Source organism: Sceloporus occidentalis, unplaced genomic scaffold (genome assembly GCF_023333645.1).
Source record: "Sceloporus occidentalis isolate IW3139 unplaced genomic scaffold, rSceOcc1.0.p SCAF_99, whole genome shotgun sequence".
NCBI lineage: Eukaryota > Metazoa > Chordata > Lepidosauria > Squamata > Phrynosomatidae > Sceloporus > Sceloporus occidentalis.
The window spans coordinates 2,613,341-2,632,356 of NW_028317079.1; the positions used below are offsets into that span (position 1 = coordinate 2,613,341).

Genomic DNA, 19,016 nt, shown 5'->3' on the forward strand with positions numbered 1-19,016 from the left:
AACCTGAATGTCCAGGCACTTTGGTTGTAGTACCGGCTGATCCAGTTTTCAGGTTGTGAGGGTAGCCCAGAGTAAGCCAGGCTGATCCAGATGCAATAGTCATTATATGTTGGAACATGGCCAGAATACAAGGTGTACAAGCAATTTCTAAGTAGGTTCTCAGGCCTCGCCATCAATAATAGCGGTACTTGTTGTAGCCCACCTGCATTACCACGAGGAGAGCCTAAAACCCGCACATTCGGTGAGGCCCCGTTACAACATTTCATGGACCACTCATATGGAGTGATTGCATTATCGATTCAAATCTCTTGAATGTTTTGTCCCGTAGCAAAGTTGAAATACGGGGTAAGTATTGAAGGCACTATTTCTAACATTATCCTTAACAAGTCTTTTATCATTTATTTTACTTTGTATATGTTTACGAAAAGTTTATTTTATTTACAAAAAAAATCTATATCTATTTATTCTATAAAGTATATTTTGAATAAGTTTATGTTGCTCCAGTAGACCTAGCTGTTTCATTTATGTTTATACACGTAAAAAAAAATGCAATATATATGAATGGTATTATTATTTTATAGAGCGCCATCATATTCCGTAGTGTTGTACAATGGGTAAACAGGACATAAAAAGTAGTATATAACATAATAATTTGACTTACAGAAACAAGAGTTAAGAGTGGTCCCGCTCAAACAAGCTTACAATCTAGAGGATATAACTTTGATCTTGAATGTGCAATAAAAAATAATTTTACTGTTGAATATTAACGTTTTTAGGTATAGGCAAAAATTTATTGTGTTAATGTTAAACTCAGTGAGTTAAAGTGTGATCAACAGGTTGGTCATCATGGCGGCTTCTGTTTTGTACACGCCGTCACCATAATAGCTAACATTCTATATAAGTATTTGATAAGGAGCCAACATATTTTGGAACGTAGTGCCAATGAAAAGACAACTGTTTCAAGTTGGACTGGCTTTCCCGTATAAACAAGCACAGAAAGATCTATCGCGCTGCTGTTTAGATTAAGAGATTGTTGCGCGCAACAGAGAAAAGATCAAGGTCATGAAAAAGAGGGACAATGACAAAAGTGGAAATAAGCAACTAATAAGATTGGAAAGAAAAAAAACCCCACAAGTTTTATTAATGTGCAGAGCAAAGTTTGTTAAGATGATTCATTTTTTGGCTAACTTAAATTTAACAGATTGCAAGCTTTCGGGACTATTTAGGTTGCTTCCTCATAGAGATAGTGATGTATCCTGCCCATTTTCTGCAAAATTGGGGGGGCAGATCGCCCACTTGGGTGATAAGCCCTACCAGAGTATTGCTGCTCAGCGGGCGGTTACAGGGGAGATAAGAGGTGCTGCTGAGATGGTGGCCGGAGCGGGCACCAAGGGGGCAAAGGTAAGTAGACCGCTGAGTAGAGAGAGACCAATGTAGTCTCTAAAGCTTGCCATCTGTTATTGTCCAGTTAGCCAATAAAGACAGAATAATACCAGATCTGCCATACACACGGTACAGCTCTATGTCTGTTTTACAGTTACAGTTGCCAGGTGTGTAGTTTTGAGTTGGAATATCCGCTGTCCAGGAAATGAACAGCAATACCGGACATGCTTATTACTTCCCATTGTCCCACTGGTGTCTGTGTGTCAGACTGTTTAGGGATGGTGTGCTGTATCCTAAAGAAGGAGTAACGGAAGCAAAGTAGGTCATTCAGCTTCTTGTGACTGTTGGTTTTCTGTCACGTTTATGCGAGTAGTGTTACGCGCGTGGCGTGTGTGAGCTCTGCCTGTCTATCTGTGTAAACATGCAGCGAGAGGACACTACGTGCTCCGAGCAACGCAGCGGTTTGCGCTGCCGAGGGGCGGGGCCTGCCAAGCGCCGTACCTGATGTGACTAGGCCGTGTTTCCTCATTTTCTTGAGTGGGTGAAGCTCCTCCCACATTCCTTTGGCCAGCGCCGCAGTGATTGGCCCAGCGCCGCAAGAGTGACAGTAGACCTGAGGGCGGGGATCGCGCGGCCTGACGGCTGAGGATTGAGTGCAGGGTGCTGCTGGGGCATGTACGGGAGAGGAGGGGTGAGAGAGGTCAGAGAGACCAGCGGCGGCGGTAATAACCCGGCAGCTAGGAGAGGGGAGTGTCATTTAGCAGGCTGTCTTCATCACAAACCTGCCGCCGTTGTGCATCACGCGTGCTGCTGCATCTGCTCCTACTGCGTGACGCGGCTGCTTTAAGGAGAGCTGCTGGAGAAACCGAGACACTGGGATCATCACACTGGGATGGCCTGTGAACTCATGTCTCTGCAAAGGTAATACATTTATATGCATACACTGTATGTATGCATATATAAATATGTATGTGTGTATGTATATATATATATATATATATATATATATATACGTATGTGTGTATATATATATATATTTATATATATTAGTACTAAGTCCAGAGCCAGTGAGCTCTTGTGGCCCCTAGGGCATGGCTTGGCTGACTTGTTTGCTTGTGTTGCCTATGCATTTTTGTGTTGGCCTTTTGTTGCCCAGCTGTAAATGAGTGCAAGGAAAGCTGGAATCTAGTAGGAGGCGGTTGATGCAGCATTCTCACATTAGATGAGTCATTGTCTGGCTGCCGAATGCACTGTGTGCAGCACTATGTTTATATATTCTCAAAGTGCCTGATTTCTCCATCTTGAGATGCCCTTTGCTGCGGTACTTGGTAAACATCTCGTACAGGAGCAGAGCCAGATTCGCCTCAAGGCCCCGCACGCTATAAGATGTGTTACGGGTCTTCTGCTTTTTGGCTCCTGGATGTTTTTAGATTCACGCAAGCAGGTGCAGAATCTTGCGCGGCAAGCCTGGAAAACCCTGCCATTCCCTTATGTCATCGCTTGTTTACGTCCCTGCATGCAGCTACAAAAAGGAGCAGTTCACAATAGCCCTGATTTAAGGAATACTTTAATATTAATATACTTAATATATTTAATAAACAATATTGTGCTAATGTTGCGGATGGTATCTGTGTTTGAGTGCTCAGCGCTATATTTGCTGTCAGAGGGTGATCTAATATATAAATATAGAAAGTCGGAGCACTCCCAGTTGTTTTCTTGCTGTGGTGAACTGAAATAAATACATTCAAAATAAAAAAAAATGTGTGTGTGTATATATATATATATATATATATATATATATATATATATAAATGTGTGTGTGTGTGTGTGTGTGTGACCATGCTAAAATTTGTTTTTAAACCAAGCAATTAACCCGTACATGCCGTGATCACTAATATATACCGTATATCTGATTAGGTTCAAAGATCATGTTAAAGACCCCGGCACACCCCTGAAAACCTAGAACCTTTACTGCGCGCAGTCACGCTTAGAACAGCAATATGGGGCTGCACTGAGCAGCTTTTTCCAGCGGTTATGTATGCAATAAAAGTCATTCTAATACAAAGTTTTAAAAGTGCCTTTATCACCATAGCAACCCACGGAATGTTCTGGAAGCTTGGACCAATCCATTGGTTGCCATGGTGATAGTCATTGCTACCAATGAAATGGAAAAGATTCCTCACCGTTCTGTTAATACATCAGCTTTACCCCCTTTTTTTAAAAAATTCTACCTATAAATGCAAACATTACATTTCAGCCTCGTATGGCAATAGTAAGATATTTGTTGGCGAAGAGAGACCACTCCTCTATCGTATGCATTATAAGGCATTTGATGGCTGATGCGCCAGGACTGATAAGCTGCTTTACACCATTTTCGGTTTTTACTCGTAGCAGTTTTTTTTGTGCTCTGAGGGAGGGCACCATCGCTTGTGCTACTCATCACACCTTTAGTGGCAGGCTACACAGTGACTAGTAATTCTCCCTGTAGGCTAGAATCTTTTCAGTATTTTGTTACGGGGGGCCTGTCCCTGATCTCATTTCATTCCCTTTGCCCACATTAAGCATGAGTTTTTGCTTGGTCCTGACTAGTAAATGAATGTTATGCTATAGAACATTAAATTACTATTAGTTATTTTAGTATTGCCTACATTTGTGCTTGCAAAGCAATAATAAAAATTAATTTAGAAAATATTTTTTTCAATGAATTTCCAGCTTTTATAGCTCAACATCAGTGATACCACTGCTTTATATGTGATCCTAAATATTTTTTTTAGAGGGGGGGGGGTTGCACCAAAATCTTAATCAAGGCTGTTTAGCAAAGGTCTTTTAGAGTTGGTCAGCTGAACTTATTGATGACTATTTTATCAGTGAGTCACTTTAGGATATCCTAGGAATTTCCGTTGTGTACTTTACATCTATGTACACATAATGCTTTCCATTGGGATCAGATAAGTGTGATGGCACTCCTGGTTCTTGGGCTATTGTTTTCAAATGCTTGAAGGTGAGGCCTTTTTAATAGGTGAGCCATAAACATTTGTGCTTAATTGTTTAGGGGGATGCAGCACCTACAACCGCAGAGGTAAGGTTCCTTTAAGAGCCATAGCATTTACTACCACATTATCTAGTGGAAAAGCCTTCATGATCCTGACTGTGAAGTTCCTGTGAGCGAGCAGGCAGGTAAAATAACAATTTTGTTTCCATATAGTTTTAGAACTAGATTAGAATTTTTCACAAATTGCTTTTGTAGATCCAGACAGTGGTCTCTGAAGTTCAGCTACTCCAAGATATTCCTGGGTTTATTGATCCAGATTGAAGGAACGAAACACGCTCAATGCTACATGAAAGGAAATCAATGTATTGACGTGCCAAAGACTGTGTACCAAATGGATATATGGTTAGTTGCTTAAAGTTCCGCTTACATCGGAAGCCCAGAACCTAGTCAGGTCATCTGTGTGTAACAGAGGCTGTTTTGCTTGGGAAAAGAGTTTACTTTGCTATTGTGTACATAGGTGGTGGACATGGTCTATAAATACTTCTAGAACAAACTCGGTTGGGCAGGCTCTTACAGTATGCTTTGTGCAAGTAGCTTATTTTCCCGTGATGGGTGTTTTTCATGTCGAGCTTATATAGTTTCAACTGTTTGTCTGGTTCCGTATTTCGTTCTGTGATCCAGAAGATCAATTATTGTAAGTGAAGCCGTTTGTGTCGTTTTAGATGTTTCCATAGTAGGGGTTGAGTAGAAGACATTGTGTTTTTGAGAGCTCCGTCAGCTTTGATTTCCCGGATCGGCGATTAGTTATTTTGTTTTCTTGCTCCTGTTTGTTTGTCTGTTGACTTGAGCAGCTGCTGTAATCGGTTAGTCCTGTTGTCGCTGCACTCGCCTATGCCTGTTGACTGGGAATGTGGGCTGTGCGGTTGCGTTATTCAGGAACACATACCCCTGACATCTAAAGGGAATAAACATTTAGCAAACATTGCTGACAGACGCAAGATGACATGCTTATTTAACGCCCATTATATAACTTTACTAGGTCTGCAACTAACGATTATTTTAATAATCGATTAGTTGGCCAATTATTTTTTCGATTAATCGAATAAAAAATGCATTTTTTATTTATTTAAAATAATGTAATAAAAAACGTACAATTTACACTTTCATCTCTTTATTGCAATGGCCTCTCGCTATTCACCTTCTTATTTTACTGACATAATAATAAAAGCTACAAGAACCCAAACAGTGTTTCTCAAACTAGGTTTTAATACAAAGTTATTAGTAAATATTAATTCATATGTTAACTATTTTTCATATTTAATAAAAACTGAGAAAAAAGCCTTGTTTATATTTTCTTTTATTTACCAAACTGCCCCCAGCTTGCCACTCTGCCCCATATATGCCTTATACCTTTTATATGCCAGAGATTCCACTGTGCCCCCGATATGCCTTATAATCCTTATATGCCAGTGATATCCAACTGAGCCCCCTGATATACCTTTTACCCCCAGATATGTCTTATGCCCCCCTGATATGCCTTATAACTTCCAATATGCCACTCGCCCCCATTTATGCCTTATACCTCCCTATATGCCACTGTGCACCCTGATATGCCACTCCGCTCCCCATAAATGCCCTGCACCACCCTGAAATTCTCCCTGATTCACACTCTGCCTCCCCCAGATATGCCACTCTAAAATTCATTATACCCCCCATACACCACTCTACCTCCCCTATACACCACTCTAACTCCCCCAGATACGCCATTCTGCCTCCCTGAAATTCATTATACCCCCATACACCACTCTGCTACCCTGAAATTCACTATAACTCAGCCATGCACCACTCTGCCTCCTCCCCCCTCCCATGCACCACTCTGCCTCCTCCCCCCTCCCATGCACCACTCTGCCTCCTCCCCCCTCCCATGCACCACTCTGCCTCCTCCCCCCTCCCATGCACCACTCTGCCTCCTCCCCCCTCCCATGCACCACTCTGCCTCCTCCCCCCTCCCCATACTCCACTCTGCCTCCTCCCCCCTCCCCATACTCCACTCTGCCTCCTCCCCCCTCCCATACTCCACTCTGCCTCCTCCTCCCCCTCCCATACTCCACTCTGCCTCCTCCCCACCCTCCCATACTCCACTCTGCCTCCTCCCCCCCCCCCCTCCCATACTCCACTCTGCCTCCTCCTCCCCCCTCCCATACTCCACTCTGCCTCCTGTCAGCAACGGAGGTTCACAAGACACAAGGGAGCCGGGTAGAGAGGCAGAGTGGCGTATGGGAGGGGGAGGAGCCAGAGTGGTGTATGGGAGGGTGGCTCCCATACACCCCTCTGACTCCTCCCCCCTCCCATACACCACTCTGCCTCTCTCCCGACTCCCTGGTGTTTTGTGAACCTCCGTTGCTGACAGGCACTTACACTGCAGCTTCATAGAAGCCTCAGCGTAAGTGAAGAGCAGCAACGAAGGCTGTGTGTGCGATGCAGACCCCCACCAGCTGATAGAGGATGATCCTGTGCAGGAGACCTCGATTCTCTGTCAGCCGGTGGGGGTCTGCATGATGCGCACAGACAGCCTCCGTTACTCCGTTCACTTACGCTGAAGCTTCTATGAAGCTGCAGTGAAAGTGCCTGTCAGAAACGGAGGTTCACAAAATACCAGGGAGCCGGGAGAGAGGCAGAGCAGTGTATGGGAGGGGGGAGGAGTCAGAGGGGTGTATGGGAGGGGGAGAGAGACGGAAGTGAGAGACCGGCCGACAGTGAGGGGAATCCAGGTCCCCTGCAGCGTTGCGGGGGATCTGGATTCTAGTGTTATAATCCGATCTCTGTTTGAGGTTGGATTATATAAGGATAAAATCGATAAAAATCGATAATGAAAATCGTTGACAACGATTTTCATTATAGATTTTATCGATTAGTTGTTTCAGCCCTAAACTTTACCAAGCGTTGTATTAAACTATCTTGTCTGTTTCCTTATTTGATGGTTTGATTCATCTGGAGGTAATTAAAAGCAAGCACGCGTTCCAGTTATTTCCTACCGGCTGATGTTCTTCGTCAGACATGTCTCTCCTACTTTTCTAGGAGCCTGATGAAGTCCATTTACTGATAAAGTAATACAAACCCCCGTATCTACTGCTTGAAAAGTTACTGTTTACTTTCTAATGTTTTTTGTGTGCGTGGCTAGTCTACACCCAGCCAGGCTAAGTGTGTAAATTTAGACCTGTTACTATGTCTTCCATCAGGAATAGAACAGGTATGGAAGGGCGTACCAAATGTGCCTATCAATCACTGCACCAGTAATATGCAAATTCTGTTTTGATGATCAGCAAATCCAACATTAAAGCCTAGGCGCCCCATCAAGTGGCGTAATGTACTACAGGAAAGATCAGATGGCAGGATCGTGATGAAGAAGCCTGAATGGTGTAGTAGTGGAATGCCAAAGTCAAGTGAACGGTGGAAAAATGACACTCAAGGAGCTGAGGTGTGAAACCCATCTGCAGCATAGTCCGTTATTGCGGTGGAACACGGTGTACAACATAAAGCCCCTTCCCCAGCATTCAAATGTAAGGCAGATATGCCATGTCCCACGTATCCCGCAATAAATGAATTTATAAATTAAGTTGGAAGTTTTTTTTTTTTAAAACAAAAAACAGTACTAATAGATTTCGTGTATCCATAGTTCTGTAGTCCATAACTGCTTTACTCTACCGTCGAAACTCAACAGTCTTACTTGTAATTGATATGAGTTGGCCATCTTTAAAGCTTAATTCGTTGGTAGCCCATCTCTTTGTGCACGTGGAATTACTGTGCATCGCCGCTGATATGTTTTGTCTATGTAAAGATGTGTCTGATGTCATCTTGTTGCAGACTCTGACCCAGTAACATATCTTTCGCTTGGTTGTGGGGCGAGGCTGAACAATGTGTACTCTGTGCTAGTACTTTGCCTCTGGGCAGAAAACAAGAACGGTGCCAGCTGCAATGCCCCTCTTCCAGCTTGTTGAAGGATGGGCATTTACCGAAGTGTTCTAGGATTCATGCCTAATGATGTAATGAAAGTTTGAAATGGAAAATATGAGAAGTACAGGCATGCGTACGAGTACGTGTCTGTCACCGATGGATAAGACATTATATACCACAGCTAGGAAAACACATTTTCAGCCATATGTCCATAATTTTTTTGCCATGTTCCTGTTAGGACTATCTTAGAGATGGCTAAATATCTGATATACTACATCAATTAATGATCAAAAAGAAAATTGTTCTATGTTAATGTGTGGGTCATTACTATAAATGGGACCCTCCCTCTGTTGCGATGTTAGTAAGGTGTTCTGCGTCTGTTCATATACGGTGGATAACGGTAAACTATGATTAGATTCTTTCTGACCTTGGCAAACGTCCTTGGTTCTTCAACTTGGCCTGAATGAGTCTGAACCGAAATAGAAGATATTGTGAGACCCTTATCAAGGCAAGTGATTACCAGCTAAGGTCATGGAGTCCTATTTAGTCGATTTTATGAATACAAAGCTGGGGACAATGTCCATTTGTTAGAAGATATCTTGTAGATGGCATGAATCTCATCTCATCTAATCTTCTGGATCCAAGACTAACTCTGTTGGCACCGTTTGAATTAATAACATCGTTTTTATAACATGATAACTTGGACTTTGTGTTTGAAAACTCTGCAATAATTGGCTGATAAGGTTTATCTTTTTGTTCCTGTGCCCCAACTGTTGGACCAAATGACCTTTGGTTCTCCTGCCACCTTATGCACTGTTAGTACACTTTGTCTTTGCTTTTGAAATGGGGATACAGTATATCTATATACTTTGCATCGTTTTTGTCTGTAGACATTTGTTTTGAGACTTAATTTTATATAGGCAGCTTGGTTGGAAAGGTAACGCTTCTGGATTGATACGACATACTGTTATAAGACAATTGACTTTGTTCTAAGATTGGATCGATTGGTTCCACTTTTAACGATATATGTTTGGTGGTTTCCTGAAGTTCTGAAAGAATAATCTATAGAATATTATACATGTATAATTCTAATAGCCACCTAGATATGGGAATCAGTTCAACCCCGTGTGTGGGTTGTTGTGTTCATAGAGCAACTTTTCCCCTCTAACTCTCTGGCTAAATAAGTCCCCTTCTTGATTTTGGCCGGCTTTGTAGTTGTGACTCTCCGCATGCCTGCTCCTTTTACCAGTAGGTGCCATCCTGAGTCTTTGGAGGGTGTTGTACATTTTAATCGTTTGCTCTTTTTTGCTCATTATCACTCTGATCTTATTATTACTCTTGTCAGAAAATCATTAGTGTTGTTTATTAATGGGCACCTTTTGTTTTCCCGGTGTACAAGGTTAACATTTCTTGAGCTGTATATTTTATCTTGGAACCTAAAGCAATGTAACTTATATTTATTAAATGTATTTCTTTATTTTACAGCTCCCAAGAAGATGAACGGCCGATGTCCCCCTTCTACATGAGGTATTGCTTTTTGTATTTTCCGTTTCATACAAAAACTATTTCAGCGTTAATGGATATTGGGAGAATTACTTTTTCCCCAGTTAAGGAATGTTATGAGAATGTTTATTTACTTTTCACAACAAAAAAAATGAAATATTTGAGGAAATCTGTTAATGTGAGCTTGTTATTGCATGAACGCTACCTATCTCCTTGAAAAAAACCCTCTGTGTGAAACATCCCTTCAAAAGGCGTTGTGCCGTAGCATTAAAGATTATTTTTCTAGTGGGGTGGCACCTTGTTCTTCGTTACTGTGCTAAAGTTTCAAATCCCTAGTGTGTTGAACACGGGAAGAACGTTGTGATGTTTGGACAGATATACAGGAACAATGAACGCTGTCAACATATTTAATGTAAACTGTAAGGTGTAGACCAGACCCATCAGATTTGGTGGTGGTGTATGAATTGCTGTTCCCTGTCTCCAGCCTGGCTTGGTCTGGATATAGGATGCACAGGGCAAATGCCTGATGGACTAGTGAGCCTGAGCATATGTTTTTAAATGCTGATCTCATGTAGTCTCCTAACGCATCTGCCAAGATCCTTTATATGCCCGAGTCTGTTTTTTTGGACCAAGCACTGCATGGTCCATAACCTTTGCAATGCACATAACCCAACTTCTAGCAAAGACAGCTGCCAGTCAGCATGAGATATGGATCGTGTGTTCTAGGAGGTATGGTGTGAAAAATGCATTCTCTCTTGTTTGTGTCATAGTTGCTGGCATAGGAGATCCAAAAGTTATATAACAACTGTTCACGTCACTTTATTTGACCAGAATGTTTGGTTGTTACGAGAGCTTAAAGGCAGCAGAGAAATATCTGAGACAGCTGCACATACTTCTGAGCTATGTCCTTCCATATGTATGACCCTCAGAATACCCTTAGCCAAATGATGGTAGCAGTAGATAATGGATTGTGGGTGCATTGAGGAACATTCATGCTGCATTGGGTTATGCGCAAGATATGGCAGAACCTGTTACGGAACATGACATTGCTGTCCTGGGTTAGTGGCCCCGGTGACTGGCCGAGTTGTGCGATTGTCCCAATGAATGTGGTGTGATTGGCTTTGCGGTTTCTTGCTCCACGAATGACTCTTTCTAACAGGAGCCGTAGAGAGAAGACTATTACCACATTTAGTATATGACTTATCAGCATGTGTTGTAAATTCAGAAGCAGTTAGCATTGGTGTAACTGCTTGTGTCTTATAAAGGTAATAAAAGGTTGTGCAATAGGGAGCTACCTCAATAAATCTCTACCAGAGCACCTCGGTGATGTCGGCGTAGTCCTGAGTATCTATAGCGCCTTTCATCATTATACATTTCGGTGTAATTCTTCACTATATCATTCCTGTAGATTTATTTTTAAGGTTTCCTTAGTAGCGCTTGAGTCTTTCGCCCCAAAACTGAAATCAACTAGCCAGGAACTCTCTAGAAAACTTTTTGGAGCCATTAAGGCATATGATGATGATGATGATGATGATGATGGTAATAATAATGACTGTCTGGTATATGGAGTTTGTCTAGACTTGGTCTAAACATGTGAACTACATGGCATCATTTTTTCTTTCTTTCTATGTTTTATATCTGTGTCCAAATCCCTTTCAAAGGCCAGATTTCCGATAATGCAGAGCTAGTGAAACCTAAACATAACTTAATTCACATTTACTACTGGAAGCATGTTATGATTTTGTTTACGTTACAGTAGATATATGGAACCTTCTGGTTCTTTCTAGTTTCCAAGGCTGTCGATGTTCTTCCTATATTGGATGACTGACTTCTGACCAATATGTTTATTATGGTGGGTAATAAGCATAGGGTGTGGTAATGCTATAAAAACACTTATATAACACTGCGCATAACTCCCTGTATTATTCATACTACCCACACAGGTTAACCTTCTTTTATGACTATTTTACTGTGAATTATTAATCCTGATTAGGGATAATCACATAAATGGGGCTGTTTTTTTAATTTATATTTCCTAAAGGTTGGATGATGAGTTCATGTTTTGGAGAATGTTTAACTTCATGCAGGCTTATGCCAAAAAATGTCCAAATATCTCCCAGCTGGGTCAGCATTTTCCATCAACCCTCGGCTTCAAACTACTTTGAGAAGGGAGATTTGGGGGGGGGGTTACATACACTGGGTAGACTTGGAACTGACCACCCCATGTCAATGAATGGTAGATGTTCTACTGCCCTAAAAATTAAGTTTTATTTGCCTCACACAGCGTCACGAGGGAACATAGTGTGAGGGCATTTGCTATTTAACAGCGTGTCGTTAAAACAGCTGGGCATGATATTAAAAGGGAATGCGTTTCTTGTGACGTTATAAATTCGGTGGCACGCAGAGTGTTTCGAGCCTGCGGGGTCGGTGCTTTGTAAGTGAAGATGGATCTTTTAATTGGTCACGTTCAAATAGCAAATTGGATGTAAAGCTCTAAAAGTGGTGTTATCACCATGGGGATTAATACAATGGCCTTGTTAGAAGGATTTCATTGGTTGCCATGGTAACGAGACCACCTTTTTAAAATTTCGCTTTTTTTTTTTCTTTTTCTGTTTTCTATTTTACTGAAGGCTTGTGCGTTTGGTCTCTGAGCCAATAGCTCTGGTAGTTTTCCAAAGCTTAATAAAACAGCTCCTGTAAAATGTCCCACGTTGTTAGCTGGCCTTATTGCCTCTCTAGTGGATAATTTAACCCTGTGTATTTAATAGTTGCCATAGAATGGCTGTGCGCACGATTTCTTGTCAGTGTAAATTGGAAAAATGCCCTTGTATTATTGTGGTTTCTATTTTGTGCAAGTTTATCCAGCATTCCGAAGGATAGCTGGTTATTGAAACTGTTTGCCAATTTGTGCGTTTTAATGAACTTGGAAACTGTATACCGGGTAGCAATGGACTTGCCCTTGTGTTGCCTACAGCTCTTAAACTACAACTCCCGTTGTGCCCATTGGTCTTAAGTGGCCCGATCCGGGTCGAGTGTGAGACTCGCGTGATGCAGCGTGGCTGATCAGGCCGATCTCCACCGGTGTGCCGTGGCTGCTATCGCTGGAGTATAACCTTGTTAAAGATTCCTCCAGTAGTAGTAGTATGCGTGGACTCTGCTCTCCCCAGTTAAATGCAATGCGTCACAGGGATGACTTGAAGAATACGAAAACAGTTTGCAGGATGTGTGTGTGTGTGTGTGTGTGTGTGCGCGCGCAGGGGATTAAATCTTCCTGACAGAGGATCAGGTTTTAATCCACTTTTGGAGATGATGCAAACCTCCTGAAACGGAGAAGGCTCCAAGTAACCTGAGAGGCTTCCTCTTCGCCGTCCTTTGGAGTCCCGTGTCACTTAATACAACTTTATTCTTTTGTGTCCCCTCTGCAGTGGTCACGTGACTCAAGTTAACACCGTCCCAGCTGGCAGAGAGTAAGTCTCTAAGCCTGTATATGTGTGTGTCTTCGCGTGTGTCTTCATTTTTTAAAGTTATTTCATATTTGCACACAATATTTTAGCAAATCAATATTAATTAAAAAGTTAATTCATGCTGGTTTTGTAGTTCTAGAATTAGGCAACAGATAAGGACCATTCGGCCCATCTAGTCTACCATAATCAGTCCTTGGTCTTGTCTTAGATTCAGGAAAGCTTTAATGCCTATTCCATGCATTCTAAAATTCAATTCTCACGGTATTTGCTTCTACAACTTCTGCTGGGAGACATTTTTATTTATCTACTACCCTCTCGGTAAAGTAAAACCCCCTCACATTACAGCAAAGCCTCTGACCACCTCGTTTTATATTACGATCTCTTGTTCTAACATTATTTGTAATCACGTTATCACAGATATATAATTTGTGTATGTATAACTATAGATGCTTACCATTGGTTATAATTAAAATCCAGTTAAAATATTGGCACAGGCCATTCGCAGAATGTAGTTGGCTAAAGGGTTGTTTCATTTGCCCTTCAGCTCAATTTACAGACAACCCAACACTCCATTGATATCAGCTTAATGAGTTGTTCCTTATAAAAAGTGAATCCGGCCAAGGTCATCTTGTCACCGTAGCAACCAATAAAATGGTCTAATTGGACTTTTTCCATCAGTTACTATGGTGATAAGCCAGTGTCTTTTCTTTAAACTGCAATAGAATAACATATTTTCTCTGTACTAATTAATTTGTGGGTCTGTTGCAGAACCAAGTTATTCAATCATTTTTTGCCCCGCAGACTTCTGGAGAGGACCATTCGAACAGCTGTGGAGCAGCATCTCTTTGACGTTCTTGGTCCTGGAAGCCAAAGTTCAGAAGATTCAGAATCTGGGACGTCATCGCCTTCAACCAGCCTGTCTGCAAGACAGAGGAGAAGACATCTGAAAGAACATGACGAAACCCGGAAAAAACCAAGAGACATGTAGGGAAAGCTTTTCGGATCATCGCTGCGTTTGCTAACCCATAATGATTAGGATGTTAACCCTTTGAGAAGGGCATTTCGTGGAAACACATTGCAGTTAGTGAAAGGTTGCACTGGTCGTACTCAATGGTGAAAATGTAACTTCTCTCAGTGTATTTTGCTCCCCATTACAGTAAACCACAGAGCGTTTTGTTAAGGAAGATACTTTTGTTAAAGGCTTGCCATGATAATATCACATAGTCACAATGACTTGGCAAAAACCGGGGGTGTTTGTGTTCTGTTCCTTAATATAGTACCTGGGGTTCTTGCTGTAACCTGCCTCAGCATCACCCAGAAACAGCAGCTTTGGGTAGTAGAACTAATTTTATCCACTTTCCCATCTAGTGTACTTTAAACGTTACATTTTTCACAATGCTAGATCTGCGCATGACCCGCAAGTACAGCTAGATCACCATTTTCATTCTAGGATTAATAGGCTTCCATGTAAATGTTTCCAAATCTTGGCATGTGTTAAAACGTTTGAAACTTTATATTCTCTGGCCTGCTATTTAAAAAGAGAGTAGGTACGGGTGACTGCTAGGAAAAAACCCAAATATTTTCAAGTGTCTTGTGATATGTTTTATGTTAGTAGTGCTTTCAACACAGTTAAAGGTCCAGTAAGGTGTAGCGATCCACCCCATTTTGTTTAGAGACATTGTGTGATTGCTGGTGACTGCCTAGACTCATGTGTGTTCACAGGCACCTGGAGTTCGATATTCAGCTCCTAGTATGTCTCCCCCTAGTGGCTTGGGTCAGAATGGACAGATTGACAGTGTGACATTGGTATGATTGACAGGCCAGCATGACATTGCACGAAGAAAAGGGCACATGGAGGCAGTGAGCAGCCTCAATATATAGAAAAAAGGAGGAGGGGTATTGAAGAAAAAAAACATTATTTTTTTTTCCTCAATAACCTATGTAAATTTCATTATTCTGGCTAGCCTTTCTTATATTGATCCAACATGTTCGGTTTGTTTTGTGTACCACCCAAAGCATTTAACCTGTTTACATACATGAGCTGCATCTGCACTATTACTTACTCTATTGTGTCCTTCAGGGAGGTGATTAACAAGGAGAACATCCCCTCTGGGTGTGGGAGCCTTGAAGAGTGTGGCTTGACACAGGAAGGGGAGAAGCTTCAGGAAAACTGCTCTGGATACATAGAAGAAAGAAGTAAACCAAAGAGGCAAAAATCAAGCAGCAAGCTTTCTGAGCTCAACGACAACCAGGAGAGTACGCTGGTGAGTGGAGAATCCATCTGCTCGGGACTATTCAAATGATGGTTTCCTCTGAGTGAGATCTGTACCAAAAGCAATACATCATTTACCAAAACCACTAAAACTGCTGTTCCACCTACTTTGCTGAATTGAATGGCCATTTTAACTAAACGCACCAATAAAATACAATTCCCAGAATGGTGAATGTGTTAAAGAGAAGGTCCGGACTGTTCATTGGAAGCAGTGAATTTTCTCACGAGACCAGCCGAGATTCATAAAGCCATGTACCGTAATTCATTACAATTTCATCTGGATGGCGTAGTTGACTTGAAGAGATGTCATTTGCAAGGCTAGAAATAGAGCGGCTGCGGGAAGCAGATATGACAAACGGTGACTTGCCTGAGCCGTAGGAAGTATCTGCCGCTGTGCTGACGGCCAGTTATATACGTATGTAGAGTTCGCTGTCACTAGGTGGAAGGCACACTATAAATCCACACTTTGCTTTATCCTTCAAGGTCAAACATATGCAAGTTCTTAGCTCTCCTCAGCATGCAGTGTTTGGCGTTTGGAGGAGTTATAATATCTGTGCCGTTCTAGAGAACGCAGGCTCTTCTTTGTCTGTCCACGACTACCCAGGTCTCATTGTCATGCTAAAAAAAAATCATGTTTTGTTTTCTGCCGTTGCAGAGTACAGAAAACTTTATCTCCTCTAAAAGTGTCGACAGACAGGAGTTTAGCGGCATGGAAGTGCTGTCCGAGGCAAGGTAAAGATCAAAACCATGATATGCTAGCTATAAAATGAATGACGTGTGCGTATGAAAGCAGGGGGCTACAACAAACCAGTCTGTTCCTCCACTCAGGGGCAGCGGCCTGATATATAACATGTGTATATATGATGTTTTACAGTCCATATGTGTGCATTTCAGGAGGTAAATAACAGATCGGCATTTTTATGCAAATTTCAGACTGAAAATTAAACAAACACCCCCTTAAAAAATGACTACCCCTTTATATAACTTTCATTTGCTACTCAAGAGTTTCTCAACATCCACCCCGCAGAGCGAGACATTTCAGGGTTTTCTTTCGTTGGCAACTGTCAGTCTGTCTTAAATGGCCGAACCATTGCTTTTGCTCATATAAGATCCTGAAAGCCTGCATGTCACCCCGGATGCCCAGATTTGGGAGACTATGGCTTGTCGAAGACGCTTTAACTTCCTCGTTGTTTCTCATTATAGTTCAGTGGTATCAGGAGTTAATGGGGCAGTTTAATGTCACTGAGAGGGGCTCTGTGAGTACTTTAAAATGCATTCCTTTCACTGAGCTAATGAGGCTGAATAGAGTATAAGTATGTAGTTCACATGGTGATGCGTTTAGCCAAACACATCTCCTGCACTGCATATAGGGTAGTAAAAGGGGCAAATACACATGGGGGGGATCCTGCATGAATTCCCCTTTCATATACAAAAAAAACCCTATCAAAACTTAAAGGGACCACACAGCTATAATATGCGTACGAGCAGTAAACCTCAGCATTTTTTAAAGTAATTAAAAATAATTATCTGCGTGTATGTATTTGATTTGTCCTGCCTACAAAAAATTATAGATAAAATATATTTTCTTGTGACTTCCTAATTGCTAAATACATTTTGGAGGGTTTTTTTTTCCTTAAAAAAAAAAATGCTGATCGGGATTTTCTCTTTTTTTTTTTTTCCCCTGTAGCAAAGACAACGAAAATGACAGAGAATATTTCAGACCACCCCCGGTATGTTTTTTCTTTCCTGTATATTTATGGGTTTATTGTCCTTTTTTTCTTTCTTTCTTCCTTTCTTTCTTTTTCTTTCTTCTTTCATGTTGCACAGGATGCGTAGAGAATACTTTATGTATGTAGTGACAGCCAAGATCACTTGTACCAAACTGAGTCATTGGAAGGAAAGATGGTGAATTTGCTTCTTGGGGGGAAAAAGGCACATTTTTAGTTTTGTTCTTTCCTCCTTCCAATTCTGTTAGCCATGTCCTCTCCTTGTTCTGCGAAGGGAGCCCATTAAATCATTGATTTAGCATATCAATACTTCCAGGTTTGTCAGATGGAGTCCTTCTGTGGCTGGTAGTTGGGAAAAATAAAGTGTAAAGTGTAATGTGTAATTAATAAAATGCATACATCTATGTATATTATATAGTCCTTTCTATAAAAATAAAGAGGCTCAAAACATCTATTGGGAATTCACCCAAATTATCAGAGGGTTTTAGGTAAGTGGAACAGTTGTTTAGTGGAATTGGTAGAGGTTAATATAGTGAGGGTATTTAAATGTGTGGGATAGGCATAAGACTGTCCTGGATATAATACCAGGCCAGGGGCCAAATAAGATTTCAGGTTCTCATGGTTGGGGAAAGAAAAAGACACAGGCTTGATAGACCCGAATGGCTGTTACCTGGCATCAAAGTCTGTGTTTGGGTCGGGAGGAGAATGTTCAAACTTAATAGACCCCTTGCGATACAAGTGTGTCGGACAGGACCCTCAGTGTTTGATGACGGATCCAACATGCAGATGTTTAAAACAAAGCAGTGGGCAGCCAAATGTTCTGCAAAACCGCCACGTGAGCTTTGTGCAAACGTAATAAAACAGAGTGCCTGGTAAGCCTCTGCATTAGAGATCTTTCCACGAACGATATTTTAGATTGGCGAGATTTAACCGGGTGCTCACGAGCCGCAGATATACCAAAGTGTTACTGTCCGTAAGCCGTTTCCCTTATATGCAGCACAGGGTTTAGAAGTATCAATATAAATGATTTATCGCAAAAGTATGAGGCTCTCTGCTAAGCTGCTTTTATGTTTTTACCTCTGCACTCCAGTTTTATATACAGGTGTGTGTATATGTATGTCATTCATATATATCTATCGTATTATATCATATTTATTATAACATATATATATATTATTATATCATATATATATTAGTTTTAAATGTAGGGGTTAACTATGTTTTGAAGGCTGACCCCTATCTGTATCTCTGTATGGTTTTGGCAGTGGGTTCCGGTTTAGTTAGCGTGCCCTACGGCTGCCATTGTTAGCTCAGTAGTGTCTCCATACTAAGGCCCCCCTAACTGCTGTGCCCGATCACACAATGCCGATAGAGAGTGGCGGCACTGCACTGGCGTTATTCGGCATAAACACATTAACCGTGCCAGCAACAACAACAAAAAAAGTCACGTGCCCGTTGGCTCAGTCTTCTTGCCTGGGGGAGTCCAGTTAAGATTGTGTTGCTACGTCAGCCATAGCAACGGCAAGCGCTTCGGTATCTATGTCGAGATTTATTTTTTTGTCTTGTCATTCCTGCTGTCAGCGGGAGGGAGTGGTAGTTCCTGAAAGGGCTAGTCTGAGAAATAAACGGAGATGGCAAGATCCGTGCGGCGTACTGGCCAACGGGCTTGAGGAATCGGGCTGCCGGTTTGTTCGTTTATTTAGACCGCTGCAGGCTGGATG

At 41.7% G+C, this 19,016-nt stretch overlaps 1 protein-coding gene across 1 annotated transcript in view; it reads left to right on the forward strand.

The window, feature by feature from the left end:
• Positions 1 to 19,016, forward strand: part of LOC149284105 (protein FAM13A-like) — a 77,980-nt gene that overhangs the window by 39,170 nt on the left and 19,794 nt on the right. The window contains exons 9-14 of the mRNA XM_089497153.1: positions 9,815 to 9,856; positions 13,258 to 13,299; positions 14,098 to 14,280; positions 15,377 to 15,560; positions 16,224 to 16,300; positions 17,256 to 17,298. Of these exons, the coding sequence (XP_089353279.1) occupies positions 9,815 to 9,856; positions 13,258 to 13,299; positions 14,098 to 14,280; positions 15,377 to 15,560; positions 16,224 to 16,300; positions 17,256 to 17,298 (571 nt within the window). The remainder of the gene's footprint in view (positions 1 to 9,814; positions 9,857 to 13,257; positions 13,300 to 14,097; positions 14,281 to 15,376; positions 15,561 to 16,223; positions 16,301 to 17,255; positions 17,299 to 19,016) is intronic.